This window comes from Xenopus laevis, chromosome 1S (genome assembly GCF_017654675.1).
Source record: "Xenopus laevis strain J_2021 chromosome 1S, Xenopus_laevis_v10.1, whole genome shotgun sequence".
In the NCBI taxonomy this organism is placed as follows: Eukaryota; Metazoa; Chordata; class Amphibia; order Anura; family Pipidae; genus Xenopus; species Xenopus laevis.
Window position 1 is genome coordinate 103,606,462 of NC_054372.1, and position 23,274 is coordinate 103,629,735.

The 23,274-nt window shown below is 37.6% G+C and overlaps 1 protein-coding gene across 3 annotated transcripts in view; it reads right to left on the reverse strand.

Annotated features, from left to right (window-relative positions):
• Positions 1-23,274, reverse strand: part of celf5.S (CUGBP Elav-like family member 5 S homeolog) — a 65,940-nt gene that overhangs the window by 31,603 nt on the left and 11,063 nt on the right. For all 3 annotated transcript variants that reach the window (XR_005963232.1, XM_018239812.2, NM_001137584.1), the window contains 1 exon segment: positions 20,677-20,759. Coding sequence is in view for 2 of the 3 variants with exons in the window: in XM_018239812.2 (XP_018095301.1) it covers positions 20,677-20,759 (83 nt within the window). In the remaining variant the exon portion in view is untranslated.

Consider the following 23,274-nt stretch of genomic DNA (forward strand, 5'->3'; position numbering starts at 1 on the left):
TGAGTGCTTGATAAATAGCAGGTGTTGGGCGCTAGATAGCAAGGAGCAGAGCTCCAGACTTCAGTTCTAAAAACCGCGATTGTCAAAACTCACTGTTCAGAATAAAAAGACAACATGGCCCTCCACATGTCAGGGAAATTGGCCCCTAATTTTACCAAACTGAATATGTGCAACTGAGCTGCAAGCTGATACAGAAAAACAAGTTGCTCTTCAACATTAAAATATAGTCTCAATAATGTACATGACAAAGCAGCTTAAAGGGGCTCTAACCCCAAAATATTAATTAATTTAGAGTGCATCCCTAAGCACTTTTGCTGTTTACATCTTTTTAGCAGTTTCGGAGACATAAGCATTTTTAAACTGCTAATAACGGGATTTTCTCTCTTCAAAATATATTTTTTACATCATGCACCTTATTTCATCTAATGGGTTCCACTATTGCCACACTCCATTTAATTTTCCAGGGTGAAGTGCAAGTTCAGAGCGCTGCCCTGGAATACAGGGTTCTAGTGCACATGCACTTAGCACTGCACATGGAGGAGAAGAGAAACGTCATCTTATCTCCCAGAAAGTATGTTAAGTTTGCACAGTATGCATATAATGAAGGCTTTAGGGTATTTGTTGCCCTGTAAATGGCAAACTAAAAACTTACAGAACAAAAACAGTTCACTTTAAATTGACAAATTAACAAGAATCCAAATTATCAAGAATTGGCAATGGGAATTTCAAAAGCTGTATAACATTTTTTAGAAACTCTTGACAGCTTTAGGATGCTGGTGAATGCTGATAAGGTGAAGTTTCCTTTTATCTAGTTAAGAGTAGTATGAGAGCATAAATTGCTGCAAGCTTTTCTTCATTTAAGCAGTTATTGCTTGCACATGCACAAGTATTTCAATCTGACACCAACACAAAAGAACATTTAGTGGCCATATATAGATGATGTTAGTGCAGTTATTGTCTACAGAGAATACTTCTGCAGTGACAAGCATCGTGGAAGCTTATTTTCAAATGTATGTAAATATGCAAAGAAGGAATATTCTGCCAATGTAAAGGAAAACAAATATAAAATAATCCCTACTAACAAACTGGATATCACTGTAAGGAAATTTGAGAAATGAATACAAGCAATTAGATAAATACCTTATTACAGGGGTCCACAACCTTTTTAACCCGTGAGCAACATTGAGAATTAAAAAGAGTTGGGGAGCAACACAAGAACGAAAAATGTTCCTGGGTGGTGCCGAATAAGGGCTGTGATTGGCTATTGGTAGCCCTATGTGGACTGGCAGCCTACAGGTGGGTCTGTTTGGCAGTACATCTGGTTTTTAAGCAACCAAAACTTGCCTCCAAGCCTGGAATTCAAAAATAAGCACCTTCTTTAAGGCCACTGGGAGCAACATCCAAGGGGTTGGAGAGCAACATGTTAAGCTACTGGTTGGGGATCACTGCCTTATTATGATGCAGTGGACAGAAATCTTACATTTTCATTCACTTTGCATTACACTACAGGGTCATAACAGGGCATTCCCAATAACTGAGGCACATGTATTTAATTAGCTTGAAATATTATTAATTCAAGAGAAATATGTGTAAATGAAGGGAAGTTTACTCATTAGTGTCTGACTGGTGAGTAATCTCAGACATGGAAAAATGCCAATACTTTTTAGTATTCAATAGCAGTAACTATCAGAGCCTTATGAGTATAAGAGAGGACTAATTGTAAAGCAGAATAGATTATTTTAGGGCAGCCTCATTCTGTGTGGAGCTATCTCTCTCGGGGAATATTAATAACTAACAGCACAATCACATCAATGGAAGACAGGATCAAACAATATAAAGACATCTACTGACTGCATGATATGCTCAGTCATACATTATAGCATTTTACCTATTACTGTTTTATTAGAAGCAAGGCCAATACCTCACTTATTGGGGAAAACCTACCAACACCCTCACCCCCATTAATTAAAAGGTTTAAGTATTTTTTGCTTCTAGGATGAAATTTCTCATACATTTTAATACATCTTTCAGTTTCTGCCTGACAGTAACACAATCTGGTAGGACAGTTACATTAACTGAAAAGGAATCAAATCAACTGGGAATTCTGACATGTTAGCTAGAAATGCTCTTACTGGCTGGACAATTTTACTTGTGCTTGACAGGAAGACTCAGTCGAATGACAGTCTTATGCAGTAGCATAACAGTTACACACTTTAAAATGCATCCTTACTGAGAGGGAACGGAACAGAATCACTCCCTGGGTTGGCAATTCCATTGATATGGTGAATATATCTAACAGCTTCTCACTTTTTAAACTTAAGTCTCACTTAAGTCTCACTTATTCATCTACAATATGTATTCCTAGTGCAAATCTTACTTGGGGGATGGTGAATACTTCTGTTAAAGGAGCAGTAACACCAAAAAAAGTGTGAAGTGAAGGAAAGGCTAAAATTAAGTAAGCTTTATTATAAAGGTCTATATAAATACACCAGTAAACCCTCAAAGTAATGCTGCTCTGAGTCCTCTGTCAAAAGAAACACTTCATTTCTCTCCTTCTATTGTGTACACATGGATTTCTGTATCAGACTTCCTGTTTTCAGCATAAACCTCCAGGGCAGGGCTTGATCATGCTCTGTTTGCTCTTCTCTCCCTCCCTCCTCCCCTCCCTGCTGTAATCTGAGCCCAGAGAGATGAGCAAATGGGGAGAGAAGCGATGTCACACCAAGCTAATATGGCAGCTGCTATCCTAAACAAACAGAGAGAGTTTCTAGAGTTGTTTACTCAGGTATGGTAAATCATTCTACAGAATAAATATGGTGTTACAGCTTTCCTTCTCCTTTAAAGGAAGGACAATATCATGTACTGTTGCCCTGCACTGGTAAAACTGGTGTGTTTGCTTCAGAAACTTTACTATATAAACAAGCTGCTGTGTAACCATAGGGGCAGCCATTTGAGGCTGAAAAAGGAGAAAAGGCACAGGATACACAGCAGATAACAGATAAGATATGTAGTATACAATGGGATTCTTCAGAATGTATCTGTTATTTACAGTGTATCCTGTGCTTGAATGGCTGCCCCATGGCTACACAGCAGCTTGTTTATATAAACTATAGTAGAGTTTCTGAAGCAGTATTACCAGGGCAGTGCAATATATTGTAATTCCTTGAAAACACTTTCACTTGTTGGTGTTACTGTTCCTTTAACAAAGCCGATCTCTTAATGGGATGCAAATGAAAAGCCTTTTAATGAGAGGTAAATTAACTCACTGAGGTGTTTAGCTAGAGAAGGGTCAGAGTTTTTACCTGCACTTGGGTTCCACAACTTCAGAAAGCCACAATTTAAACAGAAATATTATCCAAGCAAGGTGCTGCCAATGTATTGGTTTATGTCTGAACACATGGTACAAGTACAGGACCCATTATCTGGAAACCCATATCCAAAATTACATTTTTAAAAATGATTTCCTTTTGGGTTTATAGTAGAACCCCCATTTTACGTTTTTCAGGGGACCAGAAACAATTGGTGTAAAATAGATTGAAGGTATGGATATCCAAATTATGGAAAACCCCAGGTCGCGAGCATTCTAGATTAAAGGACCCATACATGTATTACCCATAATCTAGGTTCATGAGTCTCGACAACTGAGACTGAAATCATTGTTTTGATGCAAAGAAAGGAATGCAAGTAACTGTTAACAGTCATATATTTTTAAGAAAGAAATTCCACCTAAATATCAATATATTCTTTATCAATAAAAATGACTTTTGTCAGTTAAAATATAGGATGATCAGTGGGATGCAGTGTCAGTGTGCGCGCAGCATAATACTGAGCAATAACATCATGGTAAAGGTGTCTTACAGAGTAAAATACATCACTAGCTGTCAATTAGACAACACACTAGTATCAACAATCCTTCACGCCACAGAAAGACACCATCACTCATCTGGTGGGTTGTTTCACTTCTTAATGACATTATCACTTATCTGAAAAAAGACAGACAAGAATTGTTGGCTAAATGGACACTTAGGTTAAAAAAGAGCAAGACGTTTTCTTTCATTAGGAGGCAGATTTAAGAGGGTAACAATCTAATTGTAGGGGCTATTTGGACAGAGTGCAGTCTATATAATTTATTGTTAACAAGGACTTTATCATAGTAATGGTCTGGGCATTATGTTCTATGCTTACACACGATTTAGAACTTGTAAAGTGTCCTTTCAACTACATCATAATATAATATTCAAAAAGTGCACAAAAAGTTTTTTAACCTATTTTTGAAGGGTCTGGTTTACCTATTGCTGTGAGAGGTTCTATTCAGTTTCTATGTGTACGTTTTACTATGATCTGCTTTCTAGTCCAGAGGAACAGTCTTATGTTATTGCCTATGCAGTCTCATCTATGTGAGTGATGGCCATCAAGTCTAACTTTTTATTACTGGGCAGCCACTATAAAGAGAGACTTTATTTGTGCCTCGCAATTAAACCCATTTCTTGCAACACAAAAAAATCTAATACAAATATACATTTAGGTCACTTGTGCTTTAACATCATTAAATGAACATAATTAATACTAACACATTTTATTACCTCAACCCAAATGTCACTGCCTAATCACCGATTTCTGTAATTTGAACTTCATTGTTTTCTCTGAGAGGATTACATGGAATGAGATCGACTGACATGTTAAAACTATTTTTGTTGTCACTCTTGTAGCATATACAAGTGTGTGACAGAAGGTAAAGCAGATTCGGACATTGACTAATCTGCCTGATGCTGCTGGAAGTTTATGTCCTTACTGTGATGGGGGAAGCCATGAGAAGGTACAAGAGAGTTGCTGCTTGGAATAGATCTGGACTTAGAAGAACAGAGATGTAACAAGAGTATAATAATAAAAAGGTGGGTAGGGGGGTGTAATTGTAAGATAAGTTGAACTGAATAGAGAGGACAGGACCTTAAATGAGAATGAATACACGATTAGAAATAGAGGGAGGCAATAAGTGATTAAAGAAGCTAAGTGCTCAAAGAAAAACATCTGAGATGGACTGACACATAGATGAAAGAAGTTCTAAGCCAAGCAAAAGGACATTAACAATATGAACAATTATGTAACTTCAGGGGGCCCCCCAGCTAAATATTTTTTAGATCCTCCAACCCTGATGTGCATATACTTTCATATGACCCCTTCACGTCACCACCAAGACCCCTGTTCCCTGCAGTTACCCGGTCTGCTCACCTTATTATACAGTAGATCTGCACAAGAAAAACACAGGGATGATTACATCAGAGAAGAACACAAATATTTATAGCAGTGAAGGGAATCTGCTCAGAGAGGACCCTTTGGTTAGACAATGTATGTGATAGGTGTCAAAACTATAACATTCAGTATTTATTGCTGTGAACCTCCAGGAGGAGAACTTGTAATACTTGCTCTACCAGCATAATTATCTGCCATATAATTCTGTTATAGCTTAGTACTGTATATAAAACTTTGTGGTTTAATTTTGGCTTGTAAATATAATGCAGTACCTTGCTCTTTTATCCTATCCAGCCAAAATAAAGTAAAACTTGTAAAAAGTTAAAGGGGTCGTTCATCTTTAATGCAGAGAGTGATATCCTGAGACATTTTGCCAGTGGTTTTCATTTGTTATTATTTGTGGTTTTTGTGTTATTTAGCTTTTTATTCAGCAGCTCTCCAGTTTGTCATTTCAGCAATCGGGTTGCTTGTGTACCAATCTCCCTAGCAAATATGCATTGATTTGAATAAGATAATGGAATGTGAGCAGGAGAGAACCTGAAAAGAAAGATGAGTAATAAAAAGTAGTAATAACAATACATTTGAAGCCTTACAGTGCATTTGTTTTTAAGATGGGGCCAGTGACAATATTTGAAAGCTTGAAAGAACCAGAAGATGAAGGGAAATAATTTAAAAAAATGAATAAATGAAAACCGGTTTAAAAATTGCTGAGAATTAGCCATCCTATAACATACTAAAAGTTAACTGAAAGGTGAACCACCCCTTTAAAGGGATACTGTCATGGGAAAAAAATGAATCCATTTCTCAAAAGAGCTAACAGATTTTTTTATATTAAATTTTAAAATCTGACATGGGGCTAGACATTTTGTCAATTTCCCAGCTGCCCCCAGACATGTGACTTGCCTGCACTTTAGGAGAGAAATGCTTTCTGGCAGGCTGCTGTTTTTCCTTCTCAATGTAACTGAATGTGTCTCAGTGGGACATGGGTTTTTACTATTGAGTGCTGTTCTTAGATCTACCAGGGAGCTGTTATCTTGTGTTAGGGAGCTGCTATCTGGTTACCTTCCCATTGTTCTTTTGTTTGGCTGCTGGGGGGAAAAAGGGAGGGGGTTGATATCACTCCAACTTACAGTACAGCAGTAAAGAGTGATTGAAGTTTATCAGAGCACAAGTCACATGACTTGGGGCAGCTGGGAAATTGACAATATGTCTAGCCCCATGTCAGATTTCAAAATTGAATATAAAAAAATCTGTTTGCTCTTTTGAGAAATGGATTTCTGTGCAGAATTCTGCTGGAGCAGCAATATTAACTGATTCATTTTGAAAAAAATTTTTTTCCCATGACAGTATCCCTTTAAGGACTGAATCATTGCCAGTGTGAGCCCAGAGGGTAAAATATAGCAACAGAACTAGCCAGGGGTACCACCTAGGTAATAAAATATGGCTGTGATATAGAGTGATTTTTTTCAAACTCCTTCATTTTATAATACATATATAATTGACTTTAGTCTTGTTTTTATAGATGCTTATTGTGAGTTAGATTAATCATTTTGTGAAAATAGGACATACACAACAATGCAGCTAGTTGTTTTGTGTGGAGCTACTGACACACAACCAACCAACCAACCTAGTCTTTGGTTTCCCCTCAAAGTTCAGGTAGAATTTAGGACACATACTGGTCTTCATCAATTTAACCCTAAGACCAAGCAAAGCAGAGCAGTACTGCAGTACTGCATGTGGAGCTTGCTAGTTGTTTTGTGTGCAGCTGCACAGAAGTATTAATGGTTAAATTAAGGAAAATTGGCCAGGAAAAATAGTATTTGTACTTGGATAGAAAACTTGAACATTTTCTAATTGGACCAGTGTTGTTAGTGGAGTAACACAGGGGTCTGTCCTAGGTCCTTTGCTTTTTAAATTATTTATTAAAGGAACAATAAAACCAAAAAGTTAAAGTGTTTAAAGTAAAGGAAATATCATGTAGTGTTTTCCTGCACTGGTAAAACTGATCTGTTTTCTTCAGAAACACTACTATTGTTCATAAACAAGCTGCTATGTAGCAATGATTGAAATTGAAAAAAAGCTATTTGGCACAGGTTAAATAGGGGATAACAGATAACACCATTATGTTCTACAGAGCTTATCTGCTGTGTAACCTGAGCCTTTTCTCCTGTAAATGACTGCCCCCATTGCTACAAGGCAGCTTATTTATATAAACAAAAGTAGTATTTCTGAAGCAAACACACCAGTTTTACCAGTGGAGGGCAAAACTGCATTATATTTTTATTACCTCAAAACACTTTTATTTTTTGCTGTTACTGTTCCTTTAATGAATTGGAGATGGGCATTGAAAGTACTGTTTCTATTTTGCCGATGATACTAAATTGTGCAGAACTATAAATTCCATACAGGATGCTGCCACCTTGCAGAAAGATTTGACTCGATTGGAAAACTAAGCAGCAAACTGGAAAATGAGTTTCAGTGTTGATAAGTGCAAAGTTATGCATTTTGGTGGAAATAATATAAATGTAAGTTATACATTAAATGGCAATGTGTCTGGGGATTTTTGTAAATAACCAAAATGTTGCTTGTTTACTGGTGTGTTTCGGTTCGTTGCCTTCTAATTGTAACAGTACTCATGGGTAACTTTAGACCTTCTTTGATCTTCCTGGAGCTGATCATTGGCTCTTTGCCATTTTGGCTATCCATTCAAACGGTAGTTTTCCTGTTTCTTCCACGTCTTTGAAGATCTTGATCTTTGAGATGATTTTAGCAGAGCATCCTATCATTTTCTGCACTTCTTTATTTGTTTTCCTCTCTCAAATCAACTATCAACAATGTCTGGAACGTTCCATTTTCCGAGAGACGTGCATAGGGTTGCCACCTGTCCAGTTTTGACCTGGACAGCCCGGTATTTTGAAGGGCTGGCCGGGTCTATACTTCCTGCCAGGTTTTCCAAATAAGGAAAACCGGACGGGATTCCCTTGATTGACACGGCGATCGACCAATCGCAGATCGCTGTGTCATAGCCCCACCCACTGACATCACGGTTCCGCCCACTGATGTCATAGCCCCACCCACTGACATCACAGACACGCTCACTGACATCACAGACACGCCCGCTGACATCACGGACCCGCCCCTAGCCCCCGGTCTCAGCCAGACATAAAGGTGACATTTGCTGCCTTACTTCCTTAAATAAGGGCAATAATTGACACCTGTTTTGACCTCACTAATTGAACTTCTCACTGCTATTATTTGGAACAAGCTATTATTATTTTGCAAACTCCTTTTATTTTGAACAAGCTTCAAAGATTTAATTACACAATAACCACAGCATGTCATGTTGATTTTCTATTACTCTACTACACCGACTAGTAAATTATCTGTCACATAGAAATACAATTTCTACCAAAAACAGTGATTGATCAGGTTAGTAATGTCGGACTGACATTATTCTGAACACAACTGTTTGCAGTTTGCAATTTCAGCAATCTGGTTGCTATGTTCCAAATTTCCCCAGCAAGCATGCATTGATTTGAATGAGAGACTGGAATATGTATAGAAAATTTGTATATATATATATATATATATATATATATATATATATATATATATATATATATATATATATATATATACACAAAATGTAGCAATAACAATAAATCTGCAGACTTACAGAACATGGGGTGTCAATTAGATGGGATCAGTGACGCCCATTTGAAAGCTGGAAGGGGTCAGAGGAATAAGGCAAATAATTCAAAAACTATAAATAAAAAAAAAGAAAAAATGAAGGACAACTGAAAAGTTGCTTTGACTTAGCAATTCAATAACATATTAAAAGTTAACTTAAAGGTGAACATAGTAGAAAGGAGGTTGTACTAAGTTTCCAATCTAAGTTGGTTGATAACATACATAAATAGTAGGGCAAATGACCAGACCAAATTATCTAGTGCTCAAAAGGTAGGATCTGATTTTCTGTTTGAAGAGGTTGAGGGAGTGTTCTCTACAGAGGAAGGAAGGAATTCCAGATGTACCGAACAACATGATAAAGATTTTACCAGGTAAGGAACAGGTTCCTTTTTAGGAAACAGCAAGTAGCAGAGTTTGACTACAGAGGAGAGAGGTTAGCAAGATGTTGTAATAGTCAGATGCTATAGTAACATGTGTTTTTTTTCTCAGGCTGTGTATAAACGCAGGCTAAGAAACAGACAATTCACTCACCTCAGTCTACTTTAGTCTATAACAGATACTACATTGGCCCTGTAAGCAGGCCTGGTAACAATAATGTGTGACAGTAGCCTAAGCAGGAGAGGATACCCTAGTTCCTCTGGTTCCCTAACTGGGTGAGTACCACCAGCATATTGGTCCCTCATTTTCTCCTCATTGGAGCCTCATCTGCTCATCTCTATACCCTGCCACTAGCTTTCACTTACTACAGTGAGCTCCAACAAATCTCCTCTACTGCTATCTCACCTTACTACTCTTAGCCATTTCCATTTCCAAATTAGGAAAACATGCAATAGTCTCACCCCCATAATGCTTTATTTACCAGTAGGTCTTTCCAGTGGACACAATGTCACCCATTCCGATTAGAAGAAAAGAGGTTCCGCCTAAATATTCGGAAGTGTTTTTTTACAGTGAGAGCTGTGAAGATGTGGAATTCTCTCCCTGAATCAGTTGTACAGGCTGATACATAAGATAGCTTTAAGAAGGGGTTGGATAGCTTTTTAGCAAGTGAGGGAATACAGGGTTATGGAAGATAGCTCATAGTACAAGTTGATCCAGGGACTAGTCCGATTGCCATTTTGGAGTCAGGAAGGGTTTTTTCCCCCTCTGAGGCAAATTGGAGAGGCTTCAGGTGGGTTTTTTTGCCTTCCGCTGGATCAACTAGCAGTTAGGCAAAAAAAACCTAAAAGGTTGAACTTGATGGACGTGTGTCATTTTTCAACCTTACTTACTATGTTACTATGTTATTATGTCCCACTGTCTCATCATTGTGATATCATGGTCCTGTAAAGCAACAGAGAAGACTAAATGAAGGAGAATTAGAATGGCAATTGAGATCATCTGCAACATGGGGCAGCTTCATTAGATTACATTACATGATTTACCTCCCTCACTAGCTATGCGGACTATGCTACTGAGATTAGAAATCTCAACCCTACACCTAGATCCAATGTGTCATATCACTTCACCATAGTTCTACACTTTGAAGAGGTAAATTATGAGTGGAAACTACTTCTGGCTCTTTCCTGTCACATACATTTTACATGACGCCTGTTGTAAGCAGCAACATTTCTTTTGCACTTGAGAAAATGAAGCCTATATAAATGGATGGATTGGACATGAGGCACTTTTTGTCAAATCATCACCAAAACAAGCCCTCTTGGAACAATTAATTAACATGCTATGGATATCCTATATCACCAGTGCAAGAAGGGTATTTCGACCTATCACTACCTAAGGATTTATTCCGAATTTTCATTTGCTTTTTTATGTGCCATGAGCACAGCAGAATGTCAAGGCATTTGCCTGATCACCTGTGGGTAATTGTTCCTCAAGCATTTCACTGGATGAGTTGGTGCTTCAGTTACTGTTGTAAAGAACCATTAGGCAGGATATTCAGCAGCGGCCTTGTGCACATTTTATAGCTAAAACATAACTCACACTGACATTTGCACAACATGACAACCAAGAATCATGATCACCTGAAATGTCTATACCATGGTACACTCTCATAAATAATCTTTCTTTTCATGTCAGGACAAACAGTAACTCGAAACCACTTTGCTTTTTAAAGTCCTATACAATGAAATAGGTATTGCAAAATTTCATAGAAAGTACTGTATATGAAGGTAAATCTGCTTTATGATCCACCCAAAGGCACATCTGACCACCCATCATGCAATGGTTTTATGAATGCCATTTCTGTGCAGTGTCATGTTTACAAATAAAACACTGAAAGAAGTGTTTCTTTCAGCCCTTCATATCCAAGTAGTACCAATAGTAAAATAACTGTATAATGGGAGGCCTTACTAAGAAAATGATAAAGAGCTAATGGTGCAGATAATGAAAGACCACCGTGCAGCCTGAAAAAAATAGAATTGATAGCAAATGGAATGAAGCCACATCCAAAGATATTCTTTTTGCTCATCCTCTGATAAAGAGAATATAACTGCTATCAGACTACACTGTCGAATGCCCATGATTCCCTGTAGCCCAAAAGTAACCCAAGTAACCCACATCCAAAGATATTCTTTTGCTCATCCTCTGATAAAGAGAATATAACTATCAGACTACACTTTCGTAATGCCCATGATTCCCTGAAGCCCAAAAGTGTGAAAGCTTTGCGCATTGAGTCACAGATAATTATTGCCAGTATGTGAATGACTAATTTGAATAACATTTCTATGATATACTCTTCTTTCATTTACTGGGTCCCAAAATAATTCCTGCTTCATCCAGCGGGACTAGGTGATGACAGACTGAATGAGTACAGTTTCTAAATGCGAATATTTCCTGCATTAAGGCTTTACGATACATTACAAAACATTGCATTTCTCATTTGAATATCCTGCTTTTTAGCTTACCAAAGTGAAAAATATACAAATCAAAAGTGATGGCTCCAGGAACACATTAAAATTCCTAATTTTGAGTGGGAAATTTTTGCTAATGTCCAACAATAAAGTCCAAAAAAAAAATACAAACAGTTTTAGGTTATTTGGCCGATAAAGTTCAGCTATCATTCTTTTTTTGAGCAGCCAAAACAATTCTTGTGTAAAATTTCTATAAACTGAATTCCTTACCCAAAAAGCAACAAATCTATTTAACACTTAACAAACACATACCGACACAATACTGGCAGTCAATTTCCATACTTGATTGTTACATGCTGCTATTTGTAAATTGTGTTATCATTAATGCAATCCAATTGCAATAAACCGATTGTCATGCCCCGCACCAGGGCAGCCATCAGGGGGGGACAGGGGGTACAGGTGTCCCGGGCACGGTTCTTTTGTCCATCTCTGGCATGTTTACCTCTTTTCAGCCACCAGAATTTGTTTAATCATAGGCATTGGCTTACTAATGAGATGCCCCCGCCGGCTGAAATCAGGGGTCAATTTTCCGTGTGTCGTGGGTCATCTGCAAGCTCCCCTACAGAGGAAGCAGACCCGGGCCTGGGGTCTACTTGCTCTGTAGTTACACCTTTGAGAAAACAAGAGGTCACAAACCCAAAAGGTCCTAAAATACCACCCACAAGCATTCTACCTGGAGATTAGTTGCTGAGTAGAATTCAACACACAACAGAGGTTCAGGAGTCAGTCTGGAAGCTGCTAAGCATTTGCAAAACACTTAAAGGGACCCCACCTAAAAGATGTTTTTTTTGGATAATAAAATATAACTCAAGGGAGCTTTCTAATATACATTGATTAAACATTTACAGTGGTTTTAAAGCTATTTGTTAATGTAATTGCAGCTGAAAGCCTTGCTTGTTTCATGGTTGTTTAAAAGCATCTTAAATGGATAGGTCCAATTTATTGCATTTTACCAGTATAAAATGTTTTGCACCAGTTGTTTGTTGTACTTATCATACCAAAATTACACCCCCTTCAATAAAACTTAGGAGCCAGAACTTTGTTTCAGTCACCAAAATAAAAAAATCCTAATTTAATTTCTACTGTAATGAAAAAAAAAGTAATGGTAAATGCAATTCCATAAATTATAGTTAAACTGTTTCCCCAACTGGAGTTATGGGCCTGCACACCTACTATTTTGGCCAGAAAATAGCACTAGTGAGAGTTATGCCACTTACACCAGGGTTGGGGGGAATCATCCAGTGTGTAAAGCCATGTTTGTTAACACTTAATGCATAGGGGCAAATTCACTAACCTCCGGAAATTCGACAGTGACGGCTTCGCTCACATGCGAAGTTGCGTCCAGGGTGCCGAACGATGGCTTCACTAGCATTAATTCGGCAAACAAAGCAAAGTTGCGCTAGCGTTGGCTAATTTGCATATGGCGGGAAGTTAAATTTCAATGGACGTATATGTTGCAGCAAATACATTACATTACACAAGCCCAGGGAACCTTAATAAAAGAAAATAGAGTTGTTATAATTCCCTTCACATGATCCCAGTGTATAGTTTATGTGCCATATGTAAGGAAATGTAGGGGGGAAGCCAGGTACCCTAATAAAAAATTACGATCTTTAGCAGCCTATCACCCTGAAAAACGGAAAAGTTGCCAGCGTTTTTTGGGACTTGGAAAAATTTCCACATTTTTTTTTGAGGAACTCTTATCTACTCTATTGCACTTCGCCTGGTCTGAGGTGGTGAAGGCAAGTCTGGCGCAAGAGGTAACGTACATTAAAATCCGCATCTTAGTGAATTTGCGTAGTTACGTCCATTCGCCAGAGTGGAAATTCGCCTGCCGTTAGAGTGCGAAGTAGCGCTAGAGTCTATCTCCTTCACTAGCGAATTTTCGCCCGCGTTAGTCACTTCGGCCTTTAGTAAATTTGCCCCATAGTGCGCATAATAAAAGAGGTGGAAATGCACACTTTCAAATTTTTGCCCTGAAATCCTCTCAGTATCGCTGCACAGGCTGACCAATGAAACTACATAAAAAGGCATATGCAAGTGGATTTGCATTTTTCACTGTGTATAAAGCACTCACAACAAGGCATGGTACCACATCCTTTAAACTCACTGTTTACTACAATGCAGGATTAAGCCTAATGTCTTTTTGACCTCTGCAGTCCTCTCCGTGGAAACCATGGCAGTCAAAATGCCCTTCCCATCTGCAGATGCTGTCAATTAATTTGAATGGGAAACGTGCCGCCCATGTCATACAATAGTGTCACTGCCAGAAAAACACTAACTACCAATCCACACTGAGCATCCTTTTACATTGTCCCTAGTCTCTGACCACATTGCTACCTCTTCTAGGAAGAGAAGAGCAGAAGATGATGTATTAGAAAGAAAGAACAATGCAAATTCTGGTGCATATGATGGGAAAAGAGATGCAATTACTATTGGAAGAGGAAAGATATAGTTGGGAGAGATATACAGAGACCGTGGGGGAGAGAGAGGTTTCTTTTAAGATAAAAAAATGTGTTTCTGGTCCAAAAAAACTGTATACAACAGTGATATTTCCAGGTGGCCATAACCATAATTGTACTTTTAACAGTGTAGCCATAGCTTGATGAGATCTAGAAGAGTGTGAGCTTCGGGTAGAAAAAGTTGGAGAACAGCTGCATTACTTTATGGTTTAATGCCAGACGTGGAATGAATCTGCCAGCCTATTCTGAATTATTCTGCCTGCTTTATCAGAAGCCTAGGTCTGTCATTGGTAAGATAATTATCCACTTCTGGCAATATTTAAGATTTTATTCTTCTTTATACCACATGGCAAAAGCAGTAAATTAATTGGCAAAAACAGAACTGGATCATTAACTTACTGATGACTTGAAGTTAGTTGACATTTTTTCTATTAGATCAGGAGAATCCTTTCATAATATTACACCAGTCTTATACAGGACCACACATTAACACTGGCGCATCAGTCAGCAGATGCTCCATCAACAGATCACATTGTCTCTTGTAATAAATCACTGTGCCACTGACTGGGGCATTGTCTGTCTCGTTTAATAGTCTCTCTTTCCACTGAGCACTCTCACTCACATACTGGGATACTCTCTAACCTCTCGAGATCCCTCTCACACTGTACATTATTGCAGGATGGTCATACTCTTATTCACCAAAGAGCAAATTATTTGTGTTCCCTGTCCAATAATTATTGACTTTGCATTTCCCAAATAATTTGACATACAACATATTGTTTCTTTCCACTATTCACTTCCCAGTTAAAAAGGATGAAAATCAAAATTCATTAGAAATCCTGTGTAAAGCAAAAATACTTTCTTCAGCATACAATAGTGACACGAATGCTTATTTATCAAATATCTTATTTGTGAAGTGTGTGAGGTTTTTTTCTACCTCGAATAAACACAACATTTTTAATAAAAATAGAATGTTTGCTTATTTATATAAAAATCTGAATGTAAAAAACTCGAGTGAATACAATTGTGAAACAAATTCAAATACCTTAAATGTTTACAGTTTATAGACTTAAAAAAACGTGAATTTATGAGTTTACAAACTCAAATTAAAAATTGAAAACTCAAATTGAAAAAAATGGGTTGAATTTTGCCTCCTATTGACTTCTATATGATCTCTCCAGCTTTTTTAGCTGTTTTTTTTTTTAAATATAATTCGAGTTTTGTGCAAAAAATTTTGAATCATGGCAAAAATTCAAATTCGAACCTTGTTGTGACACTCTTTTTAAAGGGATCCTGTCATCAGAAAACATGTTTTTTTCAAAATGCATCATTTAATAGTGCTATTCCAGCAGAATTCTGTACTGAAATCAAACAGATTTTTTTTATATTCAATTTTGAAATCTGACATGGGGCTAGACATTTTGTCAATTTCCCAGCTGCCCCCAGTCATGTGACTTGTGCCTGCACTTTAGGAGAGAAATGCTTTCTGGCAGGCTGCTGTTTTTCCTTCTCAATGTAACTGAATGTATCTCAGTGGGACATGGGCTTTTACTATTGAGTGTTGTTCTCAGATCTACCAGGCAGTTGTAATCTTGTGTTAGGGAGCTGCTATCTGGTTATCTTCCCATTGTTCTTTTGTTTGGCTGCTGGGGGGGAAAGAGAGGGGGGTGATATCACTCCAATTTGCAGTACAGCAGTAAAGAGTGATTAAAGTTTATCAGAGCAAAAGTCACATGACTTGGGGCAGCTGGGAAATTGACAATATGTCTAGCCCCATGTCAGATTTCAAAATTGAATATAAAAAAATCTGTTTGCTCTTTTGAGAAATGGATTTCAGTGCAGTATTCCGCTGGAGCAGCACTATTAACTGATTCATTTTGCAAAAAAAATTTTCCCCATGACAGTAACCCTTTAAGCAGGGCTATAAATGGACATAAATTGCCCATCATTTTATCAGATAAAGGAGTAAGTTACAGTATGCATAGTTAAATCAGGTTGAAAAAAAGACAAAGTCCATCTGCGGAGCAGATGCAGTGTTAGTTTGGCTAGGGAATGGTCCACGGCATGTTGACATGCAAGATACTATGATGTTACTGCTAAATCCTACTTTTATTTTACTGCTTTCCTTTAGAAGAGGGCAGTACTCTTAAAAACATTTATTGACTTTAAGATACAAACTCAGTTCTGTTCAATTTATTAGCATTTATTTTTATACAATATGCTGGAGGGACAAAATAAATTAAAACGATGATGTCATACAGTGAAGTCTATGGAACCTCAGAGCATCCTTTGTAGGGCCACATATGGCCTGCTGACCTCCAGTCAGACAGCTCTGCCCTAGCTGACTAAGGCTATGCTGAATTAAACAACTGTATGTCATGGCAATCATCTGTCAGGAATAATAAACTCAGAACCAGATACTGAGAGTTGTACTTTCCCTAAAGCTGGCTGGCCAGTAGTGTCAGTGTGAAAGGGGTAGAATACACTTTAAAGCAGATATGCTGCAGAGCTATTTCAGATTATTAGAACAAGACGTTTTGTTAAAGTTCTTCCATCACTTATTGCTTGCAACATACAGTTCAACATAACACAGCCTGAGATGCTTTTAATTTAAAGTCTATGGAGAAGTTGCCTCCAAGGAGAACTAGTGAAAAATGGTACTAAGCCATAAATAATATATTTCAGGTGCAAACACTTAACTGTTTGCCCTTGTTTTTTTTATCAGCTATGTGGGAATAAATGTCATAAGAATAGTTTCATTGCCTAGAAGAATTTATTAACCATTTCTTTCATCCCTTGTTTTAACAGTGGAGGCAAAATGTATTACAGTATTTGCTAGTAGTTTCTTATACCCACTAACTGATCTGTTTCATTCTAGGTACCTTCGGTCCTCTGCAATGTGACAACTTTTTTAAATTGACCAGATACCCCAAAGTATTTAAAATCAATAAGGGGCAGATTTATTAAGGATCGATAAGTAAATTCGAATTTCAAATTTATTTTAGTGTCAAAATGCACACATTCGAATTTTAATCCCCAATTCAAACGTAAATTCGAATGTGAGATTTATCACACCTCGACCATGGAAACAGTTCTAATTCGAATATTCACCACCTAAAACTTGCTGAGTTCATTTACAAGTCAATGACAGAAGTCAGTTTAAGCAATTGAAGATGTTAATAGCCTTCCTGACACTCAAGGTTTTTTTCGGAGGGAAACACGATTTGTACGATTCTAATTTGATTCAAATACAATTAGAATTTTTGGGTCGGGGCTATTCAGTTGAATATTAGACATTCTATATTTTTCTTAAATAACCTCCCAGTTGAATTGTGGGTAAAAACACATTCACATGAATTCGGAATTCGACCTTTGATAAATGGGCCTCCAAATGGAAGCAGATCTCTCTGTATGCTCTCTCTCTCTCTCTAAGATATAAAAAGACTGTATCTAAAAATCATAGTATAATAATACTACTCACACCCAACAGTAATGTGTGGAGAGTTGAACTGTGCCCAGTCAGACCAAAGCCTCTATGACACACCAACCAAATAGAAAGGTGTCCTTGGAATTTTTATTTTACAAACGTCAGCAGATATGTTGGATAAATCTCTGACATAAAAACCACATGCATATTGAGTAGTTTAACCCACTGACAGCATCCGCTTGTAAATAAGAGTATATATTAGAGTGAACAGCGTTTCCAGGGCATATTTGTACTCATAAGGGTATCTTGAGTGGAGCTTTGTGCATTTCTGTCAGATCCTTATAAAATATACAAAATATAGCAAGTACTTTTTAGAAATAATAAGCCCAGGCAAAATATCCTGCTACATCTACAGCATAAAATACTGTCCAGGCAAGATTATTTATAGTCACTTTTCATCTCTTCCCTTTAATTTTATTGAGTGCACCTCCAACAAGCAAATAGCCATATTTTCAAATGATTACTTTTATAAATGATGTGGGTTCGGCCCCATTCAAATCAAGATGTGACTGTAAAAATGCATTTTTCAGTGGGGGAAGGGATTTAAAGCAGATATTTTTATAATTAGGTGATAATTAGCGAAGATAAAGTGGCTTCTAGCCTCTTTTTGATTTGTTATTAAAAATGGACTTTACTGCTGCGTGTTTTAAGAACAAGTTAATGAAAAAAAGCTTTCTTAAATTAGAATCTCAAATAAGCATTTTATTTATAGGTTGTTATACAATCTTTTCAATGATATTAAAATAAAATTGCCATTTGAATTCATTCTTAGCAAGATTTTAATTCAATGTTGAGAGGATATAAATTGCTGCCATCTTTTTTTTCTTCATATTTATATGTATTTTATTTAATTTGTAAAGATACATTTTAAGTATAAAAGGTGTGTTGAAGAAAATAGTAACTGCTTTTGCAGACACTTTCTTTTTCAGAACCATTTTCAGTGCAAGCCCACGTTGGAAGTCCAACATTTGGTTAGAGCCCCCTTAGCTAATAATAAGGTTACAGATATACTAAAACACCAGCCATTCAACTTTGAAAGACTACTCTACAATCCCACAAGATTTCTTCTGCAAACCCCTCATCTTGGAGTATGGATGAGTAAATCTGGAAATGTTGCAGCTTCCACTCATTTTTCTTCAGATCCACTCACTAACTCAGTCATCTGCTAAATGAATGGATAAAGGTGAATTTGTCATCCATGTGCTCGGCAAACTTGTACTTTATCTTACGGTTTAGCCTGCAGATACATAGATAAGAATACAGCTGAATTGGATGGCTAGGGGCAAATTTACTTACCTCTGAAATTGCGCCAGCAACGGGTTCGCTGACATCGCAACACTTTGACAGGCATAGATTCGCCAAGACAACGCTAATTCACGAGAATCCGAAGTTGTGTCCAGGGCGCCGAACGCTTGCGAAGTTACGCTAGCGTTACTGCGGCAAGCAAAGCGAAGTTACGCTAGCGGTGGCTAATTTGCATATGGCGGGAAGTTAAATGGACGTATATGTTGCAGCCAATACATTACACTACACAAGCCATGGGAACCTTAATAAAATAAACTAGAGTTGTTATATTGCCCTACACATGTGCCCACTGTATAGTTTAGGTGCCATATGTTAGGAAATGTAGGGGGGAAGCTGAGTACTTCAAAAAAATAACGATCTTTTGCAGCCTATCACCCTGTAAAAAGTAAAAGACGCCAGCGTTTTTTGGGACTTTTGTAAATGGTGCCAGTCAAATCTCAATCTTAGTGAATTAGCATAGTTAGGTTCATTCGCCAGAGTGCAACTTAGCCTGGCGTTAGGGTGCGAAGTACCACTATAGTCTATCTCCTTCGCTAGTGAATTAACAGGTCCATCTAAGTTATGTTCCTCCAGAGGAGTGAGGGTTGCAACTTGCAGAAAACTCTTCCAAAAACACACACTTACAGTACATATTATGGAGTAGTAGGGAACCCAATGAGTACTAGGGAACCTAAGCAAACACAATCACCTACTTCACCCACTGCTTGATCTATTCATGGGGGCTGTAAGAATCAACAAACGTAAAGAAAACAGCCTAGGTAGGGTTATGGAGAACAAGCTGAGGAAAAAGTATTGTAAGATTTTGAATGACCCAAGCCCATAAGAGGCAGTCAGGGATTTTTTTTCTGCAAAAGAGCATTGGTTTACAATAGAATCCAAAAAATCACTGCAGAGTATTTTATTACAAATACATTGATATTGGTATTGCAGTCATACTGCTTAAAAATTGAATTCTAGGTGATAATGTGCTTTTGCTGATATCTATAGATAATGAAATAGTCACACGGTATAGCAGTTCTGACTATTACTGTAATATGTCGATAAAAATAGAAATAATGTCTATATACAATAATGTTCACCCTCACTGTATTATCTGTCTAGGGGAAAATAAATAAACTACATTTAGAAAGAGGGCAAACACTTCTCTAAACATCTGTCCTGTCTCTTTTTAAGCAACTTAGTCTCTGTGGAGCTTGCCTGGAACTGAATGCAGGTAAAGACTTCAAATATACTTCACATTAATAGTTGTAACTATTTTACTATTTTATTACCATGGTATAAATATATCTATCTATCTATATATATACAGTATGTATATATATATATATATATATATATATATATATATATATATATATATATATATATATATATATATATATATATACATGGATGCTCTTTCCTTTCATGCGACCTCAATACAAGTGACCGCTTCTTCTCATGAACCTAATTCAAGTTACACTTTAACCACCATACCAGTACACTGTACCATTTATACATTCCTACCCACAAGTGTCCTTCATGACATCATATTCAAAATGTAGGTATTTATGTAAGAACCAGAGTAACAACTCACCCCTGGAAGAGTCTTCTGTTCGTGGAGGGCCGTTTGTGCTTTGATGGCGGAATCTCTGGCGCAGTATGTGAGGAAGGCACAGCCTAGTGAGTAAAGGGATATAGAAAACCATAACGTCATGTTACCTTGACAAAACCATTTCATAGTCAGGTCACAATGCATTGTATAAGTACCGGCAAAATGCAATAGTGGAGTCTGGTCATGGGGCACCAAGTATTTTGCTTCAAACATGGTCTTACAAATTATTATTTACTATAGTTAATCAACAACCGATATAACAGTGCATAAGCAGTTATCTGTCCATACATGTATCTGAAGATTGGCATGGTACTATTCAGGTGAAGTGGCTAAGTCAACCTTGCAATTATCTGCTAACATTAATCATTTATGCTTGCCCTTATTGAAGCCTTAACTGTTCACATAACTACTGTCCATGGTCTTTTACTACTACAGTCTAGGTTTGTCCATGGCATATTTCACCAAGGAATTCAATAATCCTGCTCCCACCACCAAAACTGTGTTGATTCAAGAGTCAAGTCTTACCCAAAGATGAATGTCTACTCAAATAACAAATTGGTCTAATAAAAGGTTTACCACTATTCTGAGCTAAGAGAAATACTACCTCCTAAATAGGATAGGTTCTGACCTCCCACTTAATAAGCAAGACACAATTTGCAATGGATATTGCTTCACTGTGCATTTTATGGAAGTCTATCCTGCTCCTAATTAAATCATTTTCTGGTCGTGATTCCCTGGAAGCACCCATATCTGCATTAGCTACTTGACCCTCTTGCTTATTACCACAACCAACCAACAAACCCAATGTTTGCCAGCGGGGTTTCAGTAAGTAGGTGGCTAAGGCACTTACATAAAATATAAACACATATTTAGAATTAGCAGATTACTGGTATATACCATTTACAGCTAGAATGAACGTATAGCCACGTGGCCACTTGATATAATATAAAGTATTCACTACTCTTAGACAAGAAAAACATTATCTTCTTGAAAGAGGTTTTAACCTTTTATTTTTCCCCACTTTTAAAGGAGAAATAAAGGTTAAAACTATGTAAGCTTTATCAGAAAGGTCCATGTAAATACAAGCCCTAATACTTACTCTGACACTGTTTTGAGTCTTCTGTAAAAAGTAACATTGCATTTTTTTACTGCTGTTTACACATGGACTCTGGCATCAGACTTCCTGCTCTCAGATCAAACCCCAGGGCTCAGGCTTGAGTATGCCCAGTATCATTCTCTCTCCCTCTCCCCCTCCTCCCTCCCCCTCCTAAATGCTGTAATCTGAGCAGAGAGCTAGGAGCCAGCAAAAGACACAAGGCAGAAAGTGAGGGAAGTGATATCACACCAAACTTACTGTATATGGCAGCTTCTATCTTAACCAATCAAAGATAATTTTATGGCTATTTACTTGGGTATAGTAAAGCATTTTACAAAATAAATTATGGATGCACCGAATACAGGAGTCGGTATGGGATTCGGCCAGGATTCTGCCTTTTTCAGCAAGATTCGGATTCGGCCAAATCCTTCTGCCCAGCTGAACCGAATTATAATTTGCATATGCAAATAAGGGCCAGGGAGGGAAATCACGTGACTTTTTGTCAGAAAACAAGGAAGTAAAAAATGTTTTCCCCTTCCCACCCCTAATTTGCATATGCATATGCAAATTAGGGTTCGGATTTGGTTCGGTATTCAGCCGAATCTTTCGCAAAGGAATTTTGCCTCTGTAAGTCTAAGATTCCAGAACAGGATGTTTGATGTTAAGAGTGTATACAATAGAAAATAACTAGAATTATCTGGCAGTACCTTGCTATTTAGTGGGGTAACAGGGGTGTATTTTCAATACAAACACCCAAGAGCACATGCCCATGGTGGCTGCATTAGGGGGTCAGCCCTCAGGTGTTTATATTGAAAGAAAACAACACACATTTAAGAAAAACTTTCCATCCAGTCCACCACTGGACATTTGTGGCTACATCCGCTGGTAGAGCTGAGTGGGATACCCTGGTCCTTTCATGGTTGGCTCACGAGACAAAACTTTCACATGCACTGGTGGGGGGGGGTAGGTGAAGAGCTGTTCTTAGGACATACTGGAATTAGCATTGTGAATAGCAGATTTGTTGGACCTTGTTCACAGAAATGAATTGTGCTATAGTCAGTACTAGGTACATAAATGTGGTGTAAAGGTCATTCTCACTCTGTATGTTCCCTCGTCTGATTGCATAAAATGTGTATGTTCCCTATGTGATCCTGGAAGAAAGCATCTAAAGTGAGGTTGGAGGAGCTTGTGCTCAATTTTTCACCTTTGACACAAATATGCATATTTTATTCCTTTTTATCTATCTAATTGATATATTCTGGGGCAATGATAATATTGTGATATTGTTGCTTCCTTGCTTCTGTTAATCTAACAGCGATGGGATGTTGGAATGTAGTAATTTTACCCTGTGGGAACTGCCAACGATCACTTCCCACTATTACTAATGTAAAAAATTGGTTTGTAGCTAAAGAAAATACTTATTACCAGAATATGCAAAAAGTATATGGCAATACTTGCTCCTGTGAGCCATAAGTACTTCCTAA